The sequence below is a fragment of the Amphibalanus amphitrite genome, unplaced genomic scaffold (assembly GCF_019059575.1).
Source record: "Amphibalanus amphitrite isolate SeventyFive unplaced genomic scaffold, NRLGWU_Aamphi_draft 000239F_arrow, whole genome shotgun sequence".
Taxonomy (NCBI): Eukaryota; Metazoa; Arthropoda; class Thecostraca; order Balanomorpha; family Balanidae; genus Amphibalanus; species Amphibalanus amphitrite.
The window spans coordinates 499,697-518,325 of NW_024881734.1; the positions used below are offsets into that span (position 1 = coordinate 499,697).

The 18,629-nt window shown below is 56.3% G+C and overlaps 2 protein-coding genes across 2 annotated transcripts in view; both read right to left on the reverse strand.

The window, feature by feature from the left end:
- Positions 1-18,629, reverse strand: part of LOC122386062 (putative inorganic phosphate cotransporter) — a 40,776-nt gene that overhangs the window by 4,697 nt on the left and 17,450 nt on the right. The window contains exons 2-7 of the mRNA XM_043374842.1: positions 4,014-4,240; positions 3,480-3,710; positions 3,132-3,219; positions 1,267-1,481; positions 693-778; positions 302-498 (exon numbers count right to left, since the gene is read on the reverse strand). Of these exons, the coding sequence (XP_043230777.1) occupies positions 302-498; positions 693-778; positions 1,267-1,481; positions 3,132-3,219; positions 3,480-3,710; positions 4,014-4,240 (1,044 nt within the window). The remainder of the gene's footprint in view (positions 1-301; positions 499-692; positions 779-1,266; positions 1,482-3,131; positions 3,220-3,479; positions 3,711-4,013; positions 4,241-18,629) is intronic.
- LOC122386061 lies at positions 7,565-18,629 on the reverse strand. The gene is made up of 2 exons (XM_043374841.1): positions 15,684-18,629; positions 7,565-9,659 (listed from the first exon to the last, which is right to left on the reverse strand). The coding sequence occupies exons 1-2, from the start codon at positions 18,330-18,332 to the stop codon at positions 8,235-8,237; spliced, it is 4,074 nt and encodes a 1,357-aa protein (XP_043230776.1). The 5' UTR covers positions 18,333-18,629; the 3' UTR covers positions 7,565-8,234.

Below are 18,629 nucleotides of genomic sequence, written 5' to 3' on the forward strand. Positions count from 1 at the left end.
GCAAGCCCTAAACATAGCATTGGCGTTTCTTGATTCGCAGTCGTTGGTTACGGTTTACCTCATGCTTGAATCAAAAACAAAGACGAGCTTTAAGTCCTTGCAATTGGTTTATTGCTAAACAAGTGAAACGTTGATTTTTTCAAAGCAAAATATTTAATAGCGAGACTCGTTCAAAAGCTGTGCATCTGCAGATCCGCACATGGTGATCTTTTTATTTGGGTACGAATTTCTTTGCATCGCCATATGATATCGACTCAGTGCGTCTCGCGCCGCCCTTGCTCCTCACACCTCTGCCACTCACCGATGCTGGTAGCGATCTTGGTGCTGGTGGTCCTCGTGATGATGCCCTTGGAGCCGAGGTGGTCGAGCACGTTACCCAGGATGATGGAGTAGATCCACATAACCAGGAAGGGCACCGACGACAGCACGGCGTTCGAGGCGATGTCGAAGCCCAGGATGGTCGACATGTATGTCGGCAGCTCCGTCAGGATCATATACCTGTCGAACAGTAATCGATGCCTTACCATGCCTTACTTTTTGCCAACCCCGACTTATTTAGTCATTGCAAAAGGAACCCATTTGTGCGTAGGGATAACTCAGTCTCAGACAGATATCGTTATATGAGTATCTTTGGATTACAAATAACATAGCAAAATGAATCGTGACATGGCTTCAAAAACATGCGCACTTACCAGCCGAAGTTGCTTCCGGTGTGTGAGATCATGATTGCCCAGAAGGGCAGCGATTTAATTATCTCCCTCCATGGCAGCGGAGGACTCTGTCACAGCGGAGGACAAAAACAGCGGGTCAGCGCGACGGTCAGCCCGTTGACATTTTCCCCCTATGATCGATTGTTATTTGTGGTAGAGCCAAGGTGATGTATTGTTAATTGTTATGTCTTATCTGTACTTCATAGGCGACGGAACGGGGGGGGGGGCACCGGGCACCGTGCCCCCCTTTGATTTGGGCATTTTAACATTAGACCTATGGGCGTTGCATGGAAAGAAGGGGACCAAAAGTCGGCAGTGCCCCCTCCTCTTTAATTAAAGGTGTTCCCTTCCGCCGCCACTGCTGTACTTAGCATACAAAGTGCTTTTAATGTAACTGCTATCAATTTATAAATATCGCACAACTGGCAGTCAATAATTCGTTATATCAATCGGTATTTAAAAATTTAAAACTAAACAAGTTCCGTTGCTCGAGGAATCATCAGGCTGAATTGTCCTCATTCGCTCGTGCTCGCAAACCTTCAAACCCCGTACTCACAGGTCCGTGCGAGTCTCCTCTGTCCTGGTTGATGAGCGCCGTTTCCGTGTCTGATATCCAGGGGTGTTTCTCGGGCGAGTCGTACACGAAGACGAACCACAGCACGACAAAGATGAGCGACAGTCCTCCCTGGACGTAGAACACCTCCTCCCAGCCGAGCACGGCAGCGAGCAGACCGGTGAACGACACGGAGATGACCGTGCCCAGAGACATACCTGTCGGAGGGAGGGGGGTGGTACAGCAAGTCAGCGCGGAACGGGAGGGGGAGCGTGTCACGTAATGATATAAACTCACTGCACTGTCACTGCGCAGCATTCGATCCCTACATTGATGAGGTTGTTTAGTATGAGGAGGGTACTGTTTTCACGACTATACAATATACATGATCTAGATAACGAGGTCTTGGGCAAAAGATGCAGGCGTAGAGATCCGTACAGCGCTGAACCACCGATAAAATGCATGACATTTTCAGAGCGAAGAGTTTGCAACTTGTGACCCGTAGAGTGCTGAACAGGTGCTCTTGTTTTCAGTGTAATCAATTTGGCACTGGTTTTCCAGCAATAACAGAAACCGCCGCGATCCAATGGAAAAAAATTAATTGAAGAGTCATGACTGATGTATGTAAATCGCCGTCTCGGCGATGCCCTCCGTTCGGCATGGAGGAATAGGTAGACTTTCCACAGGTGGTAGCATTAAGACTTTGAGACAAATTTTACCGAGTGAAATAATAAACAACACTCAGCTTTTATCTTGCAAGGTACGTCGGGCCAGACTGTTAAGTGTTACATGCCCACTGTTTGCTTGAGTAAATATACAGCCATGTATCACATGCTTAACATCAAACAGCCCTCTTAAGCGCGTAATTGTTGGCTCTTTGTGAGTAGTCCTGGTTAGTGGTAGCTCGTGTTGCTATGGCGGATCGAGCCAGTTGTCAGCTGACTGCAAGAGATGACAGTCAATGGATGGCTAACGTCGGCCAACAGCTGATAAATAGGAAAACGGTGAAAACAGATAGACTGATAAGACCAGGGATCTTGCAGGGGCGAAGAAGAGCGGTGAGAACTAAGTACGGAGGTGGGGAAGTAAGTGGAAATTAAGGAGGGCGCTGGCTGGTAAGACCGTCACTCCGGCGGAGTATATTACGATTTAGTTCGGCGTTGTCAATAAATCAAACTCTACCAGCTATTCTCTACCAGTTATTCTGGCGAGGGGAGCCTAAATATATAGTGCTGGGGTTCAGACAGGTGTGAGGGAGTCCGGCCCACGGCTGTTCCGCCAGCAGTGATGGACCTGGGAGCCGGGCGACCGCAGCCGATCGGAGCCAATCCAAACACCATCGGGCCGGCCGGCAGACAGCCGTCGACAGCGTCTGATGGGGTCGCTGACACGGGTCAGCCAGGCAGTCAGGTGGCAAGGGTCAGCTGCGGCACTCAGGTGTCACGAGGTGATGACATGGGTCTCGGGTCAGCCAGGCAGTCAGGTGGCACGAGGTGATGACACGGGCCAGCTGCAGGCATTCGGGTCACATGGGGTCAGCTTGGCAGTCGGGTGACACGGGGTGATGACAAGGGTTAGCTGGACAGTCAGGTGGCAAGGGTCAGCTGGGTAGTCGGGTGGAGTTGATGACACGGGTCAGCTGGTAGTCAGGAGGTCACGACACCGACACGCATCAGTTGGCCAGTCACGGGTTCACGACACGTGTCAGCTGGCAGTCACGGGGTGAGACATGGGGTGGCAGCTCGGTGTCACGGGTAGCAATGTGGCATCCTGAACACTTGAACAGGCTTTCTCAGGTGTCAGTCGATGGTTGTGGAATGAAAGGGGTCGGGGACGATTTCATGCTGTCGGAAAATAGCGTCGCCTACCTGCGTAAACGAGCGACGAGATCCGACTCCGCTCATTGACTGGGGACCATTTGGAGAGCAGGACGTGAGTCGCCGGCAGAGTCACTCCCTGTGAACAGTGGCAGACGATAAGTAGGAACGTGATATAAAACAATGCCAATTTGAAGAAAAAATGCCGTCTCACATGTGGTAAGTCCAACAATTTTTACTAAACATAACGTCTTAAGAAAAAAAAATGTTAAAAGGTCAACTTGATAGTGCACTTGTCAAAACAGTCAAATGCGCCTGTATCGAGTCATGGTCACTCATATTGCCATCTACAATACAAGTCACAGACCACCCCAAACCGCCATCCACCGCTCTACTCACTCCGACCATGCCCTGGAGGATGCGGATGGCGAGCAGGTATCCCCAGCCGAGCCAGGCGGCCGGCGGGGTCAGCAGCGCCAGCAACACGTTCAGGAACACCGAGACGCCGAACGTCCACTTGGCGGAGAGCAGCTCGGCCAGCCGGCCACCCAGCACCTGGGTCACCAGGTAGCCGTAAAAGTAGGAGCCCAGTAGCACACCCTGGATGATGGCGTCCCACGTGAACGGGCCCTGGCGGGAGAGAAAAACGGGTCAGGTGGAGCGAGAGATCGAGGTAGGAGAGAGTGAGGTCGGCTTCGTGAATCATGGTGAGAAAATGCTGATGCAGTCTGACAAATTTTGTGTTATAATCATAAATCAGTCAACAGATTGAATCCAAAATAAAGCTTATCGATAATAAGGCACGACTAAAAACTTAGCGTGCCTGATACCATAGACAGAAAAAGTAAATAAAACGCTATCGGTATTGTTATACAGCGCACATAATCGTAACGTCGCATAATTCTCAAGGCACCGCTCTCAGCGCGCACTCACGTCCACCAGGTTGGAGCCGGCCTCTGTGTCGTTGTGGCCTGGCTCGGCGCATTCGCTGGCGGCCGAGTGGGCCGAACTGGCGTGTCCCGAGGCGTTGCCGGCAGCGCGCACCGCCGTGTGGTTGATCATGGTGACGATACAGACGTGGAAGTTGACCTTGAGGCCGTAGGTGATGGACATGCCGATACAGCCGAGCACGGCAAACACGTACCGCTGCGCCACATGACCTGCAGAGGAGAGGTCAGGGTAATGACTAATGTCACTTTCAGGGAAATAGCTGGGCTCATAGCTTGCCTCTCTGATGTGGCACATGACCTGGGGACAAGAAGTCAGGGTAGCGTCAATGGGCTGGAAAGCGGCGGGGTACATGATCTGGGAGAGGAGAGGAGGTCAAGGTAAGGACGATGAACTGCAGATCTGCCGGGTATATGACCTGCCGTTTTGCTGCGCCACACATGAGCTATAGGGGAGGAGAGGTCAGGCAAGGTCACTGGGAGTAGCTGCGGCACATGGCGTTCTGCTGTGGCACATGCTCTAGGAGAGGAGAGGTCACGGAGAGGTCAGTGGGCTAGGGATCTTTACTTATCGAGGCGGGATCTTATGTCAGCGCTGATCTACAAAACGGCTATAGGAATAGTAACTAGACTCTGCAACGTGGCACATGAAGATCGAAGTTTATACCAAAATGACCCGAACGAATATTGACCGAAGGAATTCCATCCTCCCGGAAGGCGATTTCAGCACGTGTGCCGATCGCACCTTTCAGCTCATGAATCACAATGTCCGGGTGCACGTCTCACGGGACAGGCAGCTGAATGTAACACTAGCCGCAGCCATCCGGCATGTTCCATTGATTTCCGCTGGTACGATTCCACGGGTGATCCACGGACGATCCACGGACGGCCCACGGACGACAGCCTACCGCACGATCCGCGGGGCACGGACAGACGACTGTACCGTGGCTGTGTAACCAACCGCTTTGCGTGACCATCGCACTATTTCTCACTGTATTTACGGGGCAGCAAAGGTATGCGTCCGTTGACTCCTGGCTGCCAGCGGAGCTGACAGCCAGGTGGCAGCTGTCAGGTGACTGGGTGAAGGTCGCCAATAACTGTCACTAAGTGACAGACAGTAGATTGAATCGTCAGCCGACAACTAATGAGATGTTTTAGCGTCTTGTGTATGGCGGCGAGGCGTACCGATATGGCCTGCTTTACCAACATGCGCAGACGATGCTATACCTACACCATGCACTGTGCGCGCAAGCATCAATATACCTAAATAAATTTACTGATTTTAGGGTTTGTCTCAAGGGGACAACAAAATAGATAAATGTTTCTTTTCCACTTAACCCTCGCCGTCACAGGGGGGGGGGGGGTGATGCAACCTCCCCCCAAAGGTTTTTCGCGAATAACTCGCGTAAAAAGCGGCCGATCGCGACGAAACTTTCAGTATCCTCGCACTGATCAATTTTACACCTACCCTGAAAATTTCATGATCCTGACCCAAAAGACCTTTGACCTGTGACCTCTTTTCCGAGACCATGTTTGGCCGGAATCACGATTCGGCGTATGTCGGCTCGCATTAGCCGCGCGTTTGCAGTCTTCGTGGTTTCAAGCATTCAAGCATTCAAACATGTTGGTCCCATGCATTAGGGTGGGTGCAAAAGGTCACTTGAAGCTCAGGTCAGGTCACTGACCTTTGATGACCTCGGTTAAATTTTTCGAGTTTTACATGCTTCTAGGCTAGTTTTTGGAGCTTAATTCGAATTTAGCAACTATTTGAACATTTACAAAATATTTTTGGTGCCTTCGTAACATGTTACGAAGCGGTCAGAGGCGAATGGCAGCTGACACGTAGGTACTACGAATACCCGACAGGACTCCTGTTGGTTGACCTGACCTGAGCTGACGCAACCTGGCCTAAATGCATGAAGACATCATCTGTGATCAAAACTAGCATGATATTCGTCATCAGCACCCCGAAAAAAAACCTATAACAGCCGCACTTTTTGACAGACCAACAGGTCCCGATTTCCCCGACTTTTGGGTCATTGACCTGACCTGGAAGGTCAACCAATGACCTAGGACCTTGAAGCTGGGTATCATCGGTTTCCTCTCGTCACGGGCAACACACTTGCTTTTCCGTGAAGCTCTACATAGCTCGATCAGGGGCCAAACGGCAAGTGGGGAGGGGTCCAACGGAGGGGGTTAACCCTCGCATGTGTGCGGCGTTTGCCAGCTTCTAATGTGTAGGGGGGGGGTTCGGTTGGACCCCCCTTGCCGTTTGGCCCCTGATCGAGCTAGAGCTTCGCGGAAAAAACGAGCGTGTTGCCCGTGACGAGAGGAAGCCGATGATCCCCAATTTTAAGGTCCTAGGTCATTGGTTGACCTTCCAGGTCAGGTCAATGACCCAAAGTCGGGAAAATCGGGACCTGTTAGAAAGTCGTACCCAGCCAGCCTTCCCAAATGGGGCCCATATGGGCTGAAAGTGGGGCATCTGGGCTTAAGTGGGCATGGGCTACATGTGGGCTATTATCTGGGCTAAATCTGGGTCCCATATGGGCTGAGCCCCAGCAAACATGCCCACATGGGTCCCATATGGGGTGAACATGGGCCAGATGGGCCCACGTGGGACATGGGCTACAGATGGGCTACCCACATGGGCCCCATATGGGATAAAAATGGGCCAGGTGGGCAAAACGCATGTGGGCTGGAGATGGGCATCCCATGTGGGTCCCATATGGGGTGAACATGGGCCAGATGGGCCCACGTGGGACATGGGCTACAGATGGGCTACCCATATGGGCCCCATAGGGGATAAAAATGCCAAACGCATGTGGGCTGGAGATGGGCATCCCATGTGGGTCCCATATGGGGTGAACATGGGCCAGATGGGCTCACGTGGGACATGGGCTACAGATGGGCAACCCATATGGGCCCCATATGGGATAAAAATGGGCCAGGTGGGCCAAACGCATGTGGGCTGGAGATGGGCATTGGGCATCCCATGTGGGTCCCATATGGATCACCCATGTAGGCCCCATTTAAGTTACTCCAAGAGCATAAAAGCAAAAAAGGTGACTGTTGTTCATGTGAATTTTGGACTCCAAGTACATCAAGTTCATACATGATGCCATATGGGGTCAATGTAGGCTGGCCCATATGGGTCCCTGATGTGGGGGCCGCGTGGGTCTCATATGGGGCCTACGTGGGCTTGCCCATATGGGTCCCATGTGTCACCCACTGCTATTCCCATGTGGGGCCCATATGGAAGAGGTGGGGGGCCATGTGGGCCCCATATGGGAACCATGTGGGCATGTTTGCTGGGATATGGACATTTCCTTTACTACAAAATGTTGGTATCTGACCCGGCACCTATCTGGGCTGGATGCGGGCAGCATGTGGGCAAACTGGGCACCAACAAGCTGGGCACACCCATCCGGGGCCCACATGGGGCCCTGTCACCGTTAGCCGTTAAAAAATATGAAACTTAATGCCGCAAATGCACTTTCGAAATCAATGTTTATTTTGGTACAGGCTTGATCCACTTCGCTTCTTGATCGAAATGAAAAACACCGTTCCAAAAGTCGCACATTGCGGCTAACGAGAGAAAATAAACTAAGAAATAAGTTGAAACATAAAGATAAACCTTTCTTGAATGTCACTTTGACACTTGTTAATCAGTGAATGCATCGTCCTTGGCTTTGCATATTTACTTTCACTGTTTCAGAATGAGCTATAATAATGACCCCGTTTCAATCAGTTTCTCATCCAAAAGCCCCCTTTTCCTTAATTTTCTAAGCACAAAAATATGACAACAATTTCGTTGCTAGGCAACAAACGCACAGTACCCCCCGGTCGCGACATCCTCCCCCACCAGTGTTCACAAGGGGGAACACGAAACATGTCACTCGCGATACAGGCCACACGTTCCTGACACCCCTCGGTGTCTTTCACTCTGCACTTAACGACCACACCGTGTCAGCTCTGAGCACTAACGGCCCATGCCGATTCTGTCACGGCTCGCGTTGACCTTACGCAGGTCACAAATGTGGGTGCTAGCCACGCGGATCATTATCAATGTCTTCGAACACAGAACGTACCCCCTCCATCAAGATCAACATTACTTTCACGGTTCGTCTCACATGAGCATCACATATTGGGCCAGTTGGCCGTGCACCCCGTCGCACGGATTCTCCGATGATTCCGATTTAGAGGCTTAGTTGAGACTCTCCAAGAGACACAACTTCGTTGTCGGGCGAACATACGTCCCACTCTTTGTCTTCACTTCCGCTGATCTGACTCCTCCGTCAGAGCCTGGGTAGACTCTTGTGATGCGTCCCAATTCCCAGTATCCTCTAGGACTCTGACTGTTGACGACCAAAACTACGTCGTCTATCTGCAGATTCTTCTTCTCTGTCTTCCATTTCTGTCTGTTTATCAGCGTAGGAAGGTACTCCTTGAGCCACCTTTTCCACAGATGTTCAGCGAGGATCTGTACTTGTTGCCATCTCCTCCGTCCAACAACATCAGCATCAGCATCATTGAATACCCCTGGCGGTAGTCCTTCTCTTCCATCAGATGAGCCCAACAAGAAGTGGTTGGGCGTAAGAGGTTCGGGGTCTTGAGGATCACTGCTAATGTAGGTCAGAGGACGGCCGTTGATCATGAATTCGACCTCCGCTAGGGTCGTCTGAAGAACGTCCTCCGAGACGCATTTGTTTCCTAGAACCACTTTGAGGGAGCGCTTCACCGAGGCGATCAGACGCTCCCATGCACCGCCCATATGCGGGGCGGCTGGCGGGATGAACACCCACTGGATGTTTCTCTGACTCAAAGCATCGGATATCTGTGCCTGATTCCAATGTTCGATGGCTTCTCGCAGTTCTCTTTCGCCTCCGACTAGATTAGTGCCATTGTCCGAGTAGATAGTTCGAGGTCTACCTCTTCGTGCGATAAAGCGGCGCAGTGCCATGATGAAGCTACTGGTGTCCATCAAAGCAGCTAGCTCCAAATGGATGGCCCGAGTGGCGAGACATGTGATCAGCAGCACATATCTCTTTTCTGTCTTTCGAAACTTCTTCACCGTCAGAGGTCCGAAAAAGTCGAGTCCGACTGTGCTGAACGGACGTCTCATGTCTAGACGGGCCTCTGGCAAGTCTGCCATCCTGGGTGGCTGAGGCGAGGCGCGGCGGTTACGGCAGAATGCACACTTCCACAGGTGCTTCTTCACAGCTGACCGCATCCGTTGCACCCAGTACTTCGATCTCAGCTCACAAAGTGTTCTTTCCAATCCCCAATGCATGACTCGCTGATGTGCATCGACAATGACCAGTCTGGTGATCTCACTCTTGGCGTCAAGAATGACGGGGTGTTTCGTGTACTCGTCTAACGAAGTCTTGCTCAGGCGCCCACCAACTCTCATGAGGCCGTGTTGATCTCGGAATGGAGACAGGTGGTCGAGACTAGCTTGTTTCATGCAGGTTTCTTGATCGTCCTTTATTATGCTGATTTCAGCCGCATCAATTTCTGCGCTGCGTAGTGGACCATCAATGACTTCTGTGCCAGCAACCTTGCTCTTCACGTTGCTGATGAATCGCCTTATCCATGCGACAATGCGTCTGTAACGAGTCCATGAAGAGAACTGTGGTGTCGCGAGCTGCTCCCCCCCTGCCCCGGGGCCTGGCGACGCCAGTTGCTCCCCCCCTGCCCGGGGGCCTGGCGACGCCATTGGCGGCGCCGGCGCGCAGACGCGGGGTTCGAGAGCAGTCGGCCGCCGGCCCGCGCGGAGCGCGGTTGTGGTAGTAGCGATCGGTGTTTGACGCTCTAGGAAGTCTAACGCAATGCGGCTTTGGTTGTGAATAAAGAGCTCACGTTATAACATCCTGGCGACGAGGATCAGATCAAGGTGAAGCCTTGGAGCTGTGATTGCGAGTGATGGCGAAACGGGCCAGTGATCAGTGCGCGGTGGTCAGCGAGGGCGGACAGGCCACGGACGGTGAGGGCGCAAACGTTGCTTAGTACGAATGCTTAGTGCTTAGTATTGCTTAGTATTTTTATTTTCGCGCTGCTGCTGGTAGTGTGCCTGTCGCGCGGCGGCCGTTGTCCTGGCAGGGTTTCCCATGTGATCGCCGAAATTCGTGGCGGCCATGATGCCTCGGCAGTGTGGTGTGCGTGGCGCATGCGTCGGCGTCCTGCACGCTGATTGGTCGGCCGGGGGTGACGCGCAGCTGTGGTAGCGCGTGTGATTGGCCGATCGGTGCGGCGGAGAGGGCCTCAATGCGGTTTGAGGCGCCCGGTCCCCGAAGCGGGCAATTTCGGCGGGAAGCTGGCGCGCGGCCGGGCGGTGTGGGGCGAGTGCGCATGCGCGCGCGGTGACGTGCGTGTGACGTCACTACCACGTGACGCCCCCGTCGAGAAAAGCGCGGGAAACCGCAGCTGCAGCGCCAAGTACAGGCGCAGGGCGGCGCGGTGAGCGGTGACCGGTCGGCGTGAGCGGTGGCCGACCGGCGTGTGCGGTGACCGACCGGCGTGTGCGGTGACCGGCCGGTGTGAGCGGTGACCGGCCGGTGTGAGCGGTGACGCCCGGCTGCGGGCCGACCGGTGGAGCGGCTGCGGGCCGCCGGTGGAGCGGCTGCGGGCCGACGGTGGAGCGGCCGCGGGCCGACGGTGGAGCGGCTGCGGGCCGACGGTGGAGCGGCGGCGAGCCGACCGGAGAAACGACGTGCTGGTGAGAGGGCGGCGGCACGATGGATCCAACGGGGATGCAGATAGTGTCTGCGGTGCCGTACCGTCCAGGCACGGACTTTGAAAAGTGGCTCCGGGCATTGGAGCGGTATATGATCGCTGTTGACATTCAAGGGCCTGCGAGACGGTGTGCAGTCCTGTTGCACCTGGTGGGCCCGGACCTCGCCGATGTCAGCGATTCACTGCCTGAGGAGGACGCCGAGAGACAGGGAGAAGACGAGTTTGCTCGCCTGAAAAGGAAGCTAACACGGTATCTGGTGCCGAAGAATAATGTGGTGGCGGAAAGAGGAAAGTTTCAAGGGATGAAAATGGAGCAGGAAGAGAGTCTGGAGGAGTTCCTGGGCAGACTACGGACGCAAATCCTGCGCTGCGGCTACGAGCCGGCGCAGGTGGACCGTGAGTTGAGAGACCGATGCGTCCTGGGCAGCCGAGGTGAGCTACAGAGGAAGCTGGTCCGGGAGGCGGCGCTAAAGGGTGACGACCTCTCTCTGGAGGACGTCCGGCGGACGGCACGGGCGCACAGGGACGTGATGGATCTGACGACGCGGCTGTCAGGGGCGCCGGCGCCGGCCGAGACGGACGGGGAGGCAGTTCACCTGGTGCGACGCCCGCAGCGGACGGAGAGGGTCAGGCCGACCGAGCCCCCGGGGCCAGGCACGTGCTTCCGCTGTGGCGGCCGGGGCCACTGGCGGCGCCACTGTCCCAGCGCGCAGTCGCGGCAGGCCGGCGCGCGGCCCCGGCAGGACGGTGCGCAGCCGCGGCAGGACAGCGGGCAGCCACGGCAGGACAGCGGGCAGCCGCGGCAGGCCGGCGCGCGGCCATGGCGGGCCGGCGCGCCGCGCTGCTATCGGTGCGGAGAGCGTGGGCATCTGCAGCGTGACTGCGGCAAACAGCGAACTGGCGTGAAGCTGGTTCAGGACGGCGACCAGGCTGACTGGCGAGTCAGCGCCGTGCAGCCTGCCGCAGCTGAGTGGGCGACGGTCAGGGTGAACGGCCAGGAGTTCACCATGCTGATCGACACTGGCTCACCGGTGACTATAATCAGCGCGGAGACTCACATCCCCGGTCTGACGCTGCGGCCGAGTGAGCTGCACCTCACGTCATTCACCGGCCAGCAAATCCGTCTGCGAGGCGAGGCCGACGTCAACGTGGAGACGGACGGCCGAGCGACACGGCTGCGACTCGTCGTGTCCGACATGGGCTCTCACCGACCTCTCATGGGACGAGAGTGGATCAAGGCGCTGAGGACGGCGTCGGGTCTGGAGACGCTGAACGTGTGCCCGGTGGCGACTCAGCCGACGCTGAAGGAGGTGATGGACAAACACCGTGAGGTGTTCAAAGAAGAACTGGGCAGAATCCCGGTGAAGGTGGCGCTCAGACTGAAGGAAGGCGCCAAACCGGTCTATCGACGCGCCAGACCGGTGCCGTTTGCGCTACAGCAAGATATCGAGCGGGAGCTCGACAAGTGGCTGGATCAAGGGATCGCCGAGAAGGTGCCTCCTGGACACTTCTCCGGATGGGGTACGCCGCTCGTACCCATCCCCAAGAAGGACGGCGTGCGGCTGTGCGCGGACTATCGGATCACGGTGAACCCGCAGCTGCAGCCTCTGAAGTATCCGATGCGCACGCCGGAGGAGCTATTCGCCAGCATACGAGGGAAAAAGTTCTGCAAGCTGGACTGCAGGAACGCCTATCTCCAGTGTGAGCTGGACGAAGAGAGCCGAGAGATGACCACCGTGACCACACACCGTGGTGCGATGCGGATGAACCGTCTCCCGTACGGGATCAGCACCTGTGGAGCGCAGTTCCAGGCGATCATGGACCAGGTGCTGGATGGTCTTCCAGGAGTCGTCTGTTACCTGGACGACGTGCTGATCGGCGCCGACAGTGACCGTGAGCTGATGGACAGGCTGGACCGGGTGCTGGAGCGGCTGAAGGACAACGGCGTCCGCCTCAAGAAAGAGAAGTGCCAGTTCGGAGTCCGAGAAGTGGTGTATCTCGGTTGGCGACTGTCTGAGGCGGGTCTGCGCCCGGTGCAAGAGAAGACGGCGGCCGTCACAGCAGCACCCGACCCTCGGAACGTGCAGGAGCTGCGATCTCTGATCGGGTCAGTCAGCTATTATCAGCGGCTGCTGCCCAACCTGTCTACCGTGCTAGCGCCGCTCTACGCGCTACTGAAGACGGGCGTCAAATGGGCATGGACGGCGGAGTGCGCCGCGGCAGTGCGCCGTGTGAAGGACATGCTGTCCACGGCGCCGGTCCTGATGCGGTACGACCCCGTGCTGCCGCTGCGGCTCGTCACGGACGCCAGTGCGACAGGAGTCGGAGCGGCTCTGATGCAAGTGACGCCCGAGGGGCTCGAGAGGCCGGTACAGTACGCCTCCCGAACGCTCACTCCGACGGAGAGGAAGTACGCCCAAGTGGAGAGGGAAGCCGCAGCCGTCTCGTTCGGAGTGCGGCGGTTCCACCAGTTCCTGTTTGGTCGGCCGTTCACCCTGGTGGTCGACAACAGGACGCTCTCCAGGATCCTAAACCCGGACCGTGAGCTGCCATCTCTGGCGGCGGCTCGCATGCAAAGGTATGCGCTGCAGCTCGCGGCGTATCAGTACAAGATCGAGCTGCGCCGGACGGAGGACATGAGGCTGGCGGACACGATGTCCCGTCTGTCGGTGCCGGACGAGGCGGAGAACCGGCTGTCGGCAGAAGAGGAGGCGGCGTACGGCGGAGGCGGCGTAATGTTCATCGCCGAGCAGGGGCCGTGTCTGACCGCGCAGCAGATAGCAGTGGCCACGCGCCGAGACCCGGCGCTCGCCCGCGCTCTGGCGGCGGTGCGATCGGGCTGGCCGGCGGTGGTGGACCCGGACCTGGCTCCCTTCAAGAATCGCCGAGAGGAGCTGACGACTGAGGCCGACTGTCTGCTCTGGGGCGGCCGAGTCGTCATCCCGAGCAGCCTGCGCGACACCGTCAAGCGGGAGCTGCATGAGGGTCACTTCGGCTGCACTCGCATGAAGCAGCTGGCGAGGCGCTTTGTGTGGTGGCCGGGACTCGATGCTGAGCTGGAGGCGCTGGCTCGCGGGTGTCAGGCGTGCGTCTCAAAGCGAGCTGAGCCGCCGCAGGCGACACGGCACCCGTGGGAGCCGACGGACGGCCCGTGGCAGCGGGTGCATGCCGATTTTGCCGGACCTCTGAAGGGCACCTGGTTCCTGGTGATGGTGGATAGTTTCTCCAAGTGGGCTGAAATGATCCCAATGAAGACGACCACGTCCGAGCGGACCGTAGCGGTGATGAGGACGGTTTTTGCTCGTCTCGGACTACCACTGGTGCTGGTAACGGACAATGGCCCACAGTTCACGAGCCAGGAATTCGCCCAGTTCGCCAGCTCTAACGGGATCCGACATGTCAGAGTGGCGCCCCATCACCCATCGTCTAATGGGATGGCGGAGCGAGCGGTCGGCTCGCTAAAAAACTCACTGAAGGCGACTCTGGCAGCAGACGACAGCGGAGGCATGGAACTGGCGCTCGCCCGAGTTCTGATGGCGTACAGAGTGACGCCCCACGCCGCGACCGCACGGACTCCCGCTGAGATGCTGTTCGGGCGGAACCTCCGCACTCGTATGAACCTCATGGTTCCGAGCGCCGAGACAGCTCTGCAGGCGGCTCGGGACCGGCAGCGTGAGACGGCCGGCGGACGGAGCAGGGAATTCGCCGTGGGAGCTACAGTGTGGGCCCGCTCGTACGACGGTCGTCAGAAGTGGGTCCGCGGCACGGTGGTCGCCCGCCCCGGTCCCGTGTCGTATGAAGTGGACGTGGGACACGTGATCTGGTCGCGCCACGTTGACCAGCTGTTGGCGGCGGCGGCGGACCCAGGGAACAGCGCCGGCGGTGACGTCAGAGCGGCCACCGGCGGTAGTGTCCGAGCGGCGACCAGTGGTGACGTCAGAGCGACGACCGGCGGTGACGTCAGAGCGACGACCGGTGGTGACGTCAGAGCGACGACCGGCGGTGACGTCAGAGCGACGACCGGCGGTGACGTCAGAGCGACGACCGGCGGTGACGTCAGAGCGACGACCGGCGGTGACGTCAGAGCGACGACCGGCGGTGACCGGGCTGGTGGCGCCGGCGGCAGCGCCGGGCGCCCTGTCGGAGACGATCGCGCCAATGGCCTCGGTGACGGCAGCCGCGCCGGCGTCGCCGGTCAGGCCTGTGACCGGGGAGCAGTCGGCCTCGGCCGTGCCGGTGATCTCGGCGGCGGCGGGGATGCCGGTGACCCCGGTGGCTACGGCCGTGCTGGTGACCCCGGCGGCGGCGGTAGTGCCGGTGACCTCAGCGGCGGCGGTGATGCCGTCAGCAGCGGCGGTAGTGCCGGTGACCTCGGCGGCGGCGGTGATACCGGTGACCTCAGCGGCTACAGTCACACCGGCGGTGGCGGTGACGGCGGCGGCAGGGGCGGCGGGGACACTGAGGGCCCCTCGCAACGCCGTTCCGCTCGGCGCCGGAGGTGCCCGAGGCGACTGATCGCCGAGGTTTAAAATGTGTTTGTTTCCACGTTCCGACGCGTAATGTGTTTGTTTCCACGTTCCGACGCGTAATGTGTTTGTTTCCACGTTCCGGTTTAAAATGTGTTCCGTTTTAAGGGCGGCAGGTTAAAGTGAATGTGTTCCGTTTTAAGGGCGGCAGGGTGTGGTGTCGCGAGCTGCTCCCCCCCTGCCCCGGGGCCTGGCGACGCCAGTTGCTCCCCCCCTGCCCGGGGGCCTGGCGACGCCATTGGCGGCGCCGGCGCGCAGACGCGGGGTTCGAGAGCAGTCGGCCGCCGGCCCGCGCGGAGCGCGGTTGTGGTAGTAGCGATCGGTGTTTGACGCTCTAGGAAGTCTAACGCAATGCGGCTTTGGTTGTGAATAAAGAGCTCACGTTATAACAAGAACCGCGCCGGGTCTATGAGCTGGGACAGTAGAGAAGTGATCTCTTCTTTTGGTGAACTAGCATGACTTGTCGCACAGATGGCTGCTGACCTCTTGACTTCTACACAGTCTGGACTGATGTCTCCTACGTCTTCTTGTGGTGGCCAGTGCTCTTCTTTGCTTTCTAGAAACGCTGGGCCTAGCCACCACTCTTGCTGGTTTTTCAACTCTGACAGAGACTTTCCTCTTGAGCAGAGATCTGCCGGATTTTCTGAGCCTGGCACGAAGCGCCACTGATCTGGGCTTGTCGTGTCGTGAATCTCAGATACACGATTCGCCACAAATGTGTGGTATCGCCGACTTTCGTTCTTCAAAAACTGCAGCACCACTTGACTGTCTGTCCAGAAGACGATTCGCTTGAAGTTGTAGTTCATTTCCCTTTTGATAAGACTGGCTACTCTTGTTGACATGACGGCACCTTGCAGCTCAAGTCGGACTATCGACAGCTGTCGCAGAGGTGCGAGCCTAGTGCGAGCCATCACAAAGCGACTGTGATAGTAGCCGCTGGACAATACTCTGATGTATGCTACGGTACCGAACGCTAATTCGGAGGCGTCGCTGAACATGTGCAGCTCGTACTGAGCGTCAACTTCTTGTTCCGGCGCGCCATACCACCGTGGAACACATGCGTCCTCAACATGCTGAAGCTCTTCTTGCCAGCGTCTCCAGATATGTAGGGTTTCTCCTGTGATTCCTTCATCCCAGCCTAGCTTTCTTTCCCAGAGACTCTGGATCAGTTTCTTCGCCACTAGTGTGTAGGGCGCCACGATCCCTAAAGGATCAAACATAGACGCGACTTGCTTCAGGATTCCTCTCTTCGTCGGCGGCACCGCGACTACGCTACACTTGACGGCCAGGTAGTCGTCCTGCGGGGTCCATTTGCATCCTAAAACGCTGCAGTACGACTTGCCCGACGAGTCTATCTTCAAGACAGCTCTTTCATCAACCGGGACTTCAGCCAGCACCCTCTCCTCATTGCTCATCCACTTCGTGAGGCAAAACCCTCCTTTGGCGAGGATGCTGGAGACTTCTCTTTTCATATTGAGTGCAGCTTCACTGGAACATTCTGACTTGACGAAGTCATCCATGTAAAAGCTGGTCTGAACCGCTTTCTTGGCTGCTGTGGACTCTTCTGTGCCAGTGCAGCCGTCTTCTGCCGCTCTCTGTAGTACAAAATTTGCGATCGCTGGGCTGCACTTCGCGCCAAATATTGCTACTTGCATTTGGTACATATCAGGCTGTCGTGTGGTGTCAAGGTTTCGCCACCAGAAACTTAATGCTGGCTGGTCTTCCTGGCGAATCCTGATCTGGTGGAACATCTTCTTGATGTCTGCTACCATGGCAGTCTGTTCCTCTCTGAAGCGGAGCAAAATTCCAACCAGATTCTGCAGCATGTCCGGTCCCTTCATCAGCTCACTGTTCAGGGACACTCCCAGGTGTGTCGCTGCAGCATCAAAGACTACCCTCAGCTTGGGTTTATTGGGGTTTACTACCGCGTGATGTGGTAGAAGCCAGCGCTTTTTCAAACGCTGATCGGCTTCTTCTTGAGACAGCTTGCGTGCGTGCCCCGCTTCAACATAAGCTTGGAGCTCGGCTTCATACGCCTTAGCCTTTTCCGGGTTACGTAACAAGCCTTTCTCAAGGCTCTGAAGTCTTCTCATGGCTGATGCTCTGTTGTCAGGCATTCTCTGATCTTTGCCTTTCCAAAGAAGTCCTGCTTCGTATCGGTCTCCGCATTTCTTCACTGATGTATCTAGGAGACGCAATGCCCGCAGGTCTTCTGCTGAAGCTTCCCCTTTGAGCTCAACTTTCGTGCCAAATGAATCAGTCTTCCACCACTCTTCGACACACTCTCCGAGATGCCTGTCTTCTGTGTCCGCACGGTGGATGAACATCACCTCTCTGGTTTGAGGTGGGACGAAACCAGCGATCGTGCCGGTCAACGTCCAGCCAAATGCCGTGCGCACCGCCACCGGTTCTCCTGCTCGTCCAACTTTGGCTTCGCGTTGAAGAACGGCTTCAAGGACATTAGCGCCTAGAAGCACCTCCACTGTTCCCTGTGAGCAGTCAGGTATGTTTATGCCTTGTAGATGCTTCCAGTCATCTTTCAATCGTTTAGGAATGTGCTGTGCTCGGACGTTTACTCGCGGCACAGAGAACGCTTCAGGAACAAGGATCTTGCGGTCAACATCTTGACCTTCGCACAAAGGACTCAGAGTCAGCTGGACCCTTTCAGACCTCTTGGTACTTCCTCGTCCTTCAACATTTTCGATGCATAGCGACTGCGCTTCGCCTGAAATCTTCACATCTCTGATGATTGCTTCCGAGCATAAGCTGGTCTGAGATCCTGGATCTAGCAGGGCCAGCGTGTCTCTAAATCTTCCATCTTGGCCGTGCACTCGAACGGGAACTATCTGGAGAAGCGTCATTCCCTCTGCTGGTCGGTTTCCCGTTACTGCGGCTATGACTCTCTGGTCACCACCGTGAGGCCTTACACGGTGACTGCCGTGCAGCATCTTGTGGTGTTTCATCCTGCACCCGTCTATTCCACACTTCTTAGAAAAGACACAATTTCTGCTCATGTGGCCTTTCTTTAAGCAGATGAAGCACATTCCTGAGCTGAACACTAGCTCAGCTCGGCCATTGGCGTCTCGCGCTCTGAATGCTTCGCAGTCCTTCAAATGATGCTTCCCGCTGCAACACACACAAGTGTCAGAATCGAGTGAGGCTGTAGTGTTTGTAGCCAGTGTCGCCAGTGTCTTTTCTTTTGTCTTTTGATGTTGTGCTCCAGTTGCTGGTCTGGACTGCCAGGCGCGTTTTTTGACTTGATCAGTGTCTTGAATTGTCACGGCAGTGAGCTTCTGAGAGATCCTCACTTGTTTTGTGAGCCACTGGTCGAAGTTGATCAA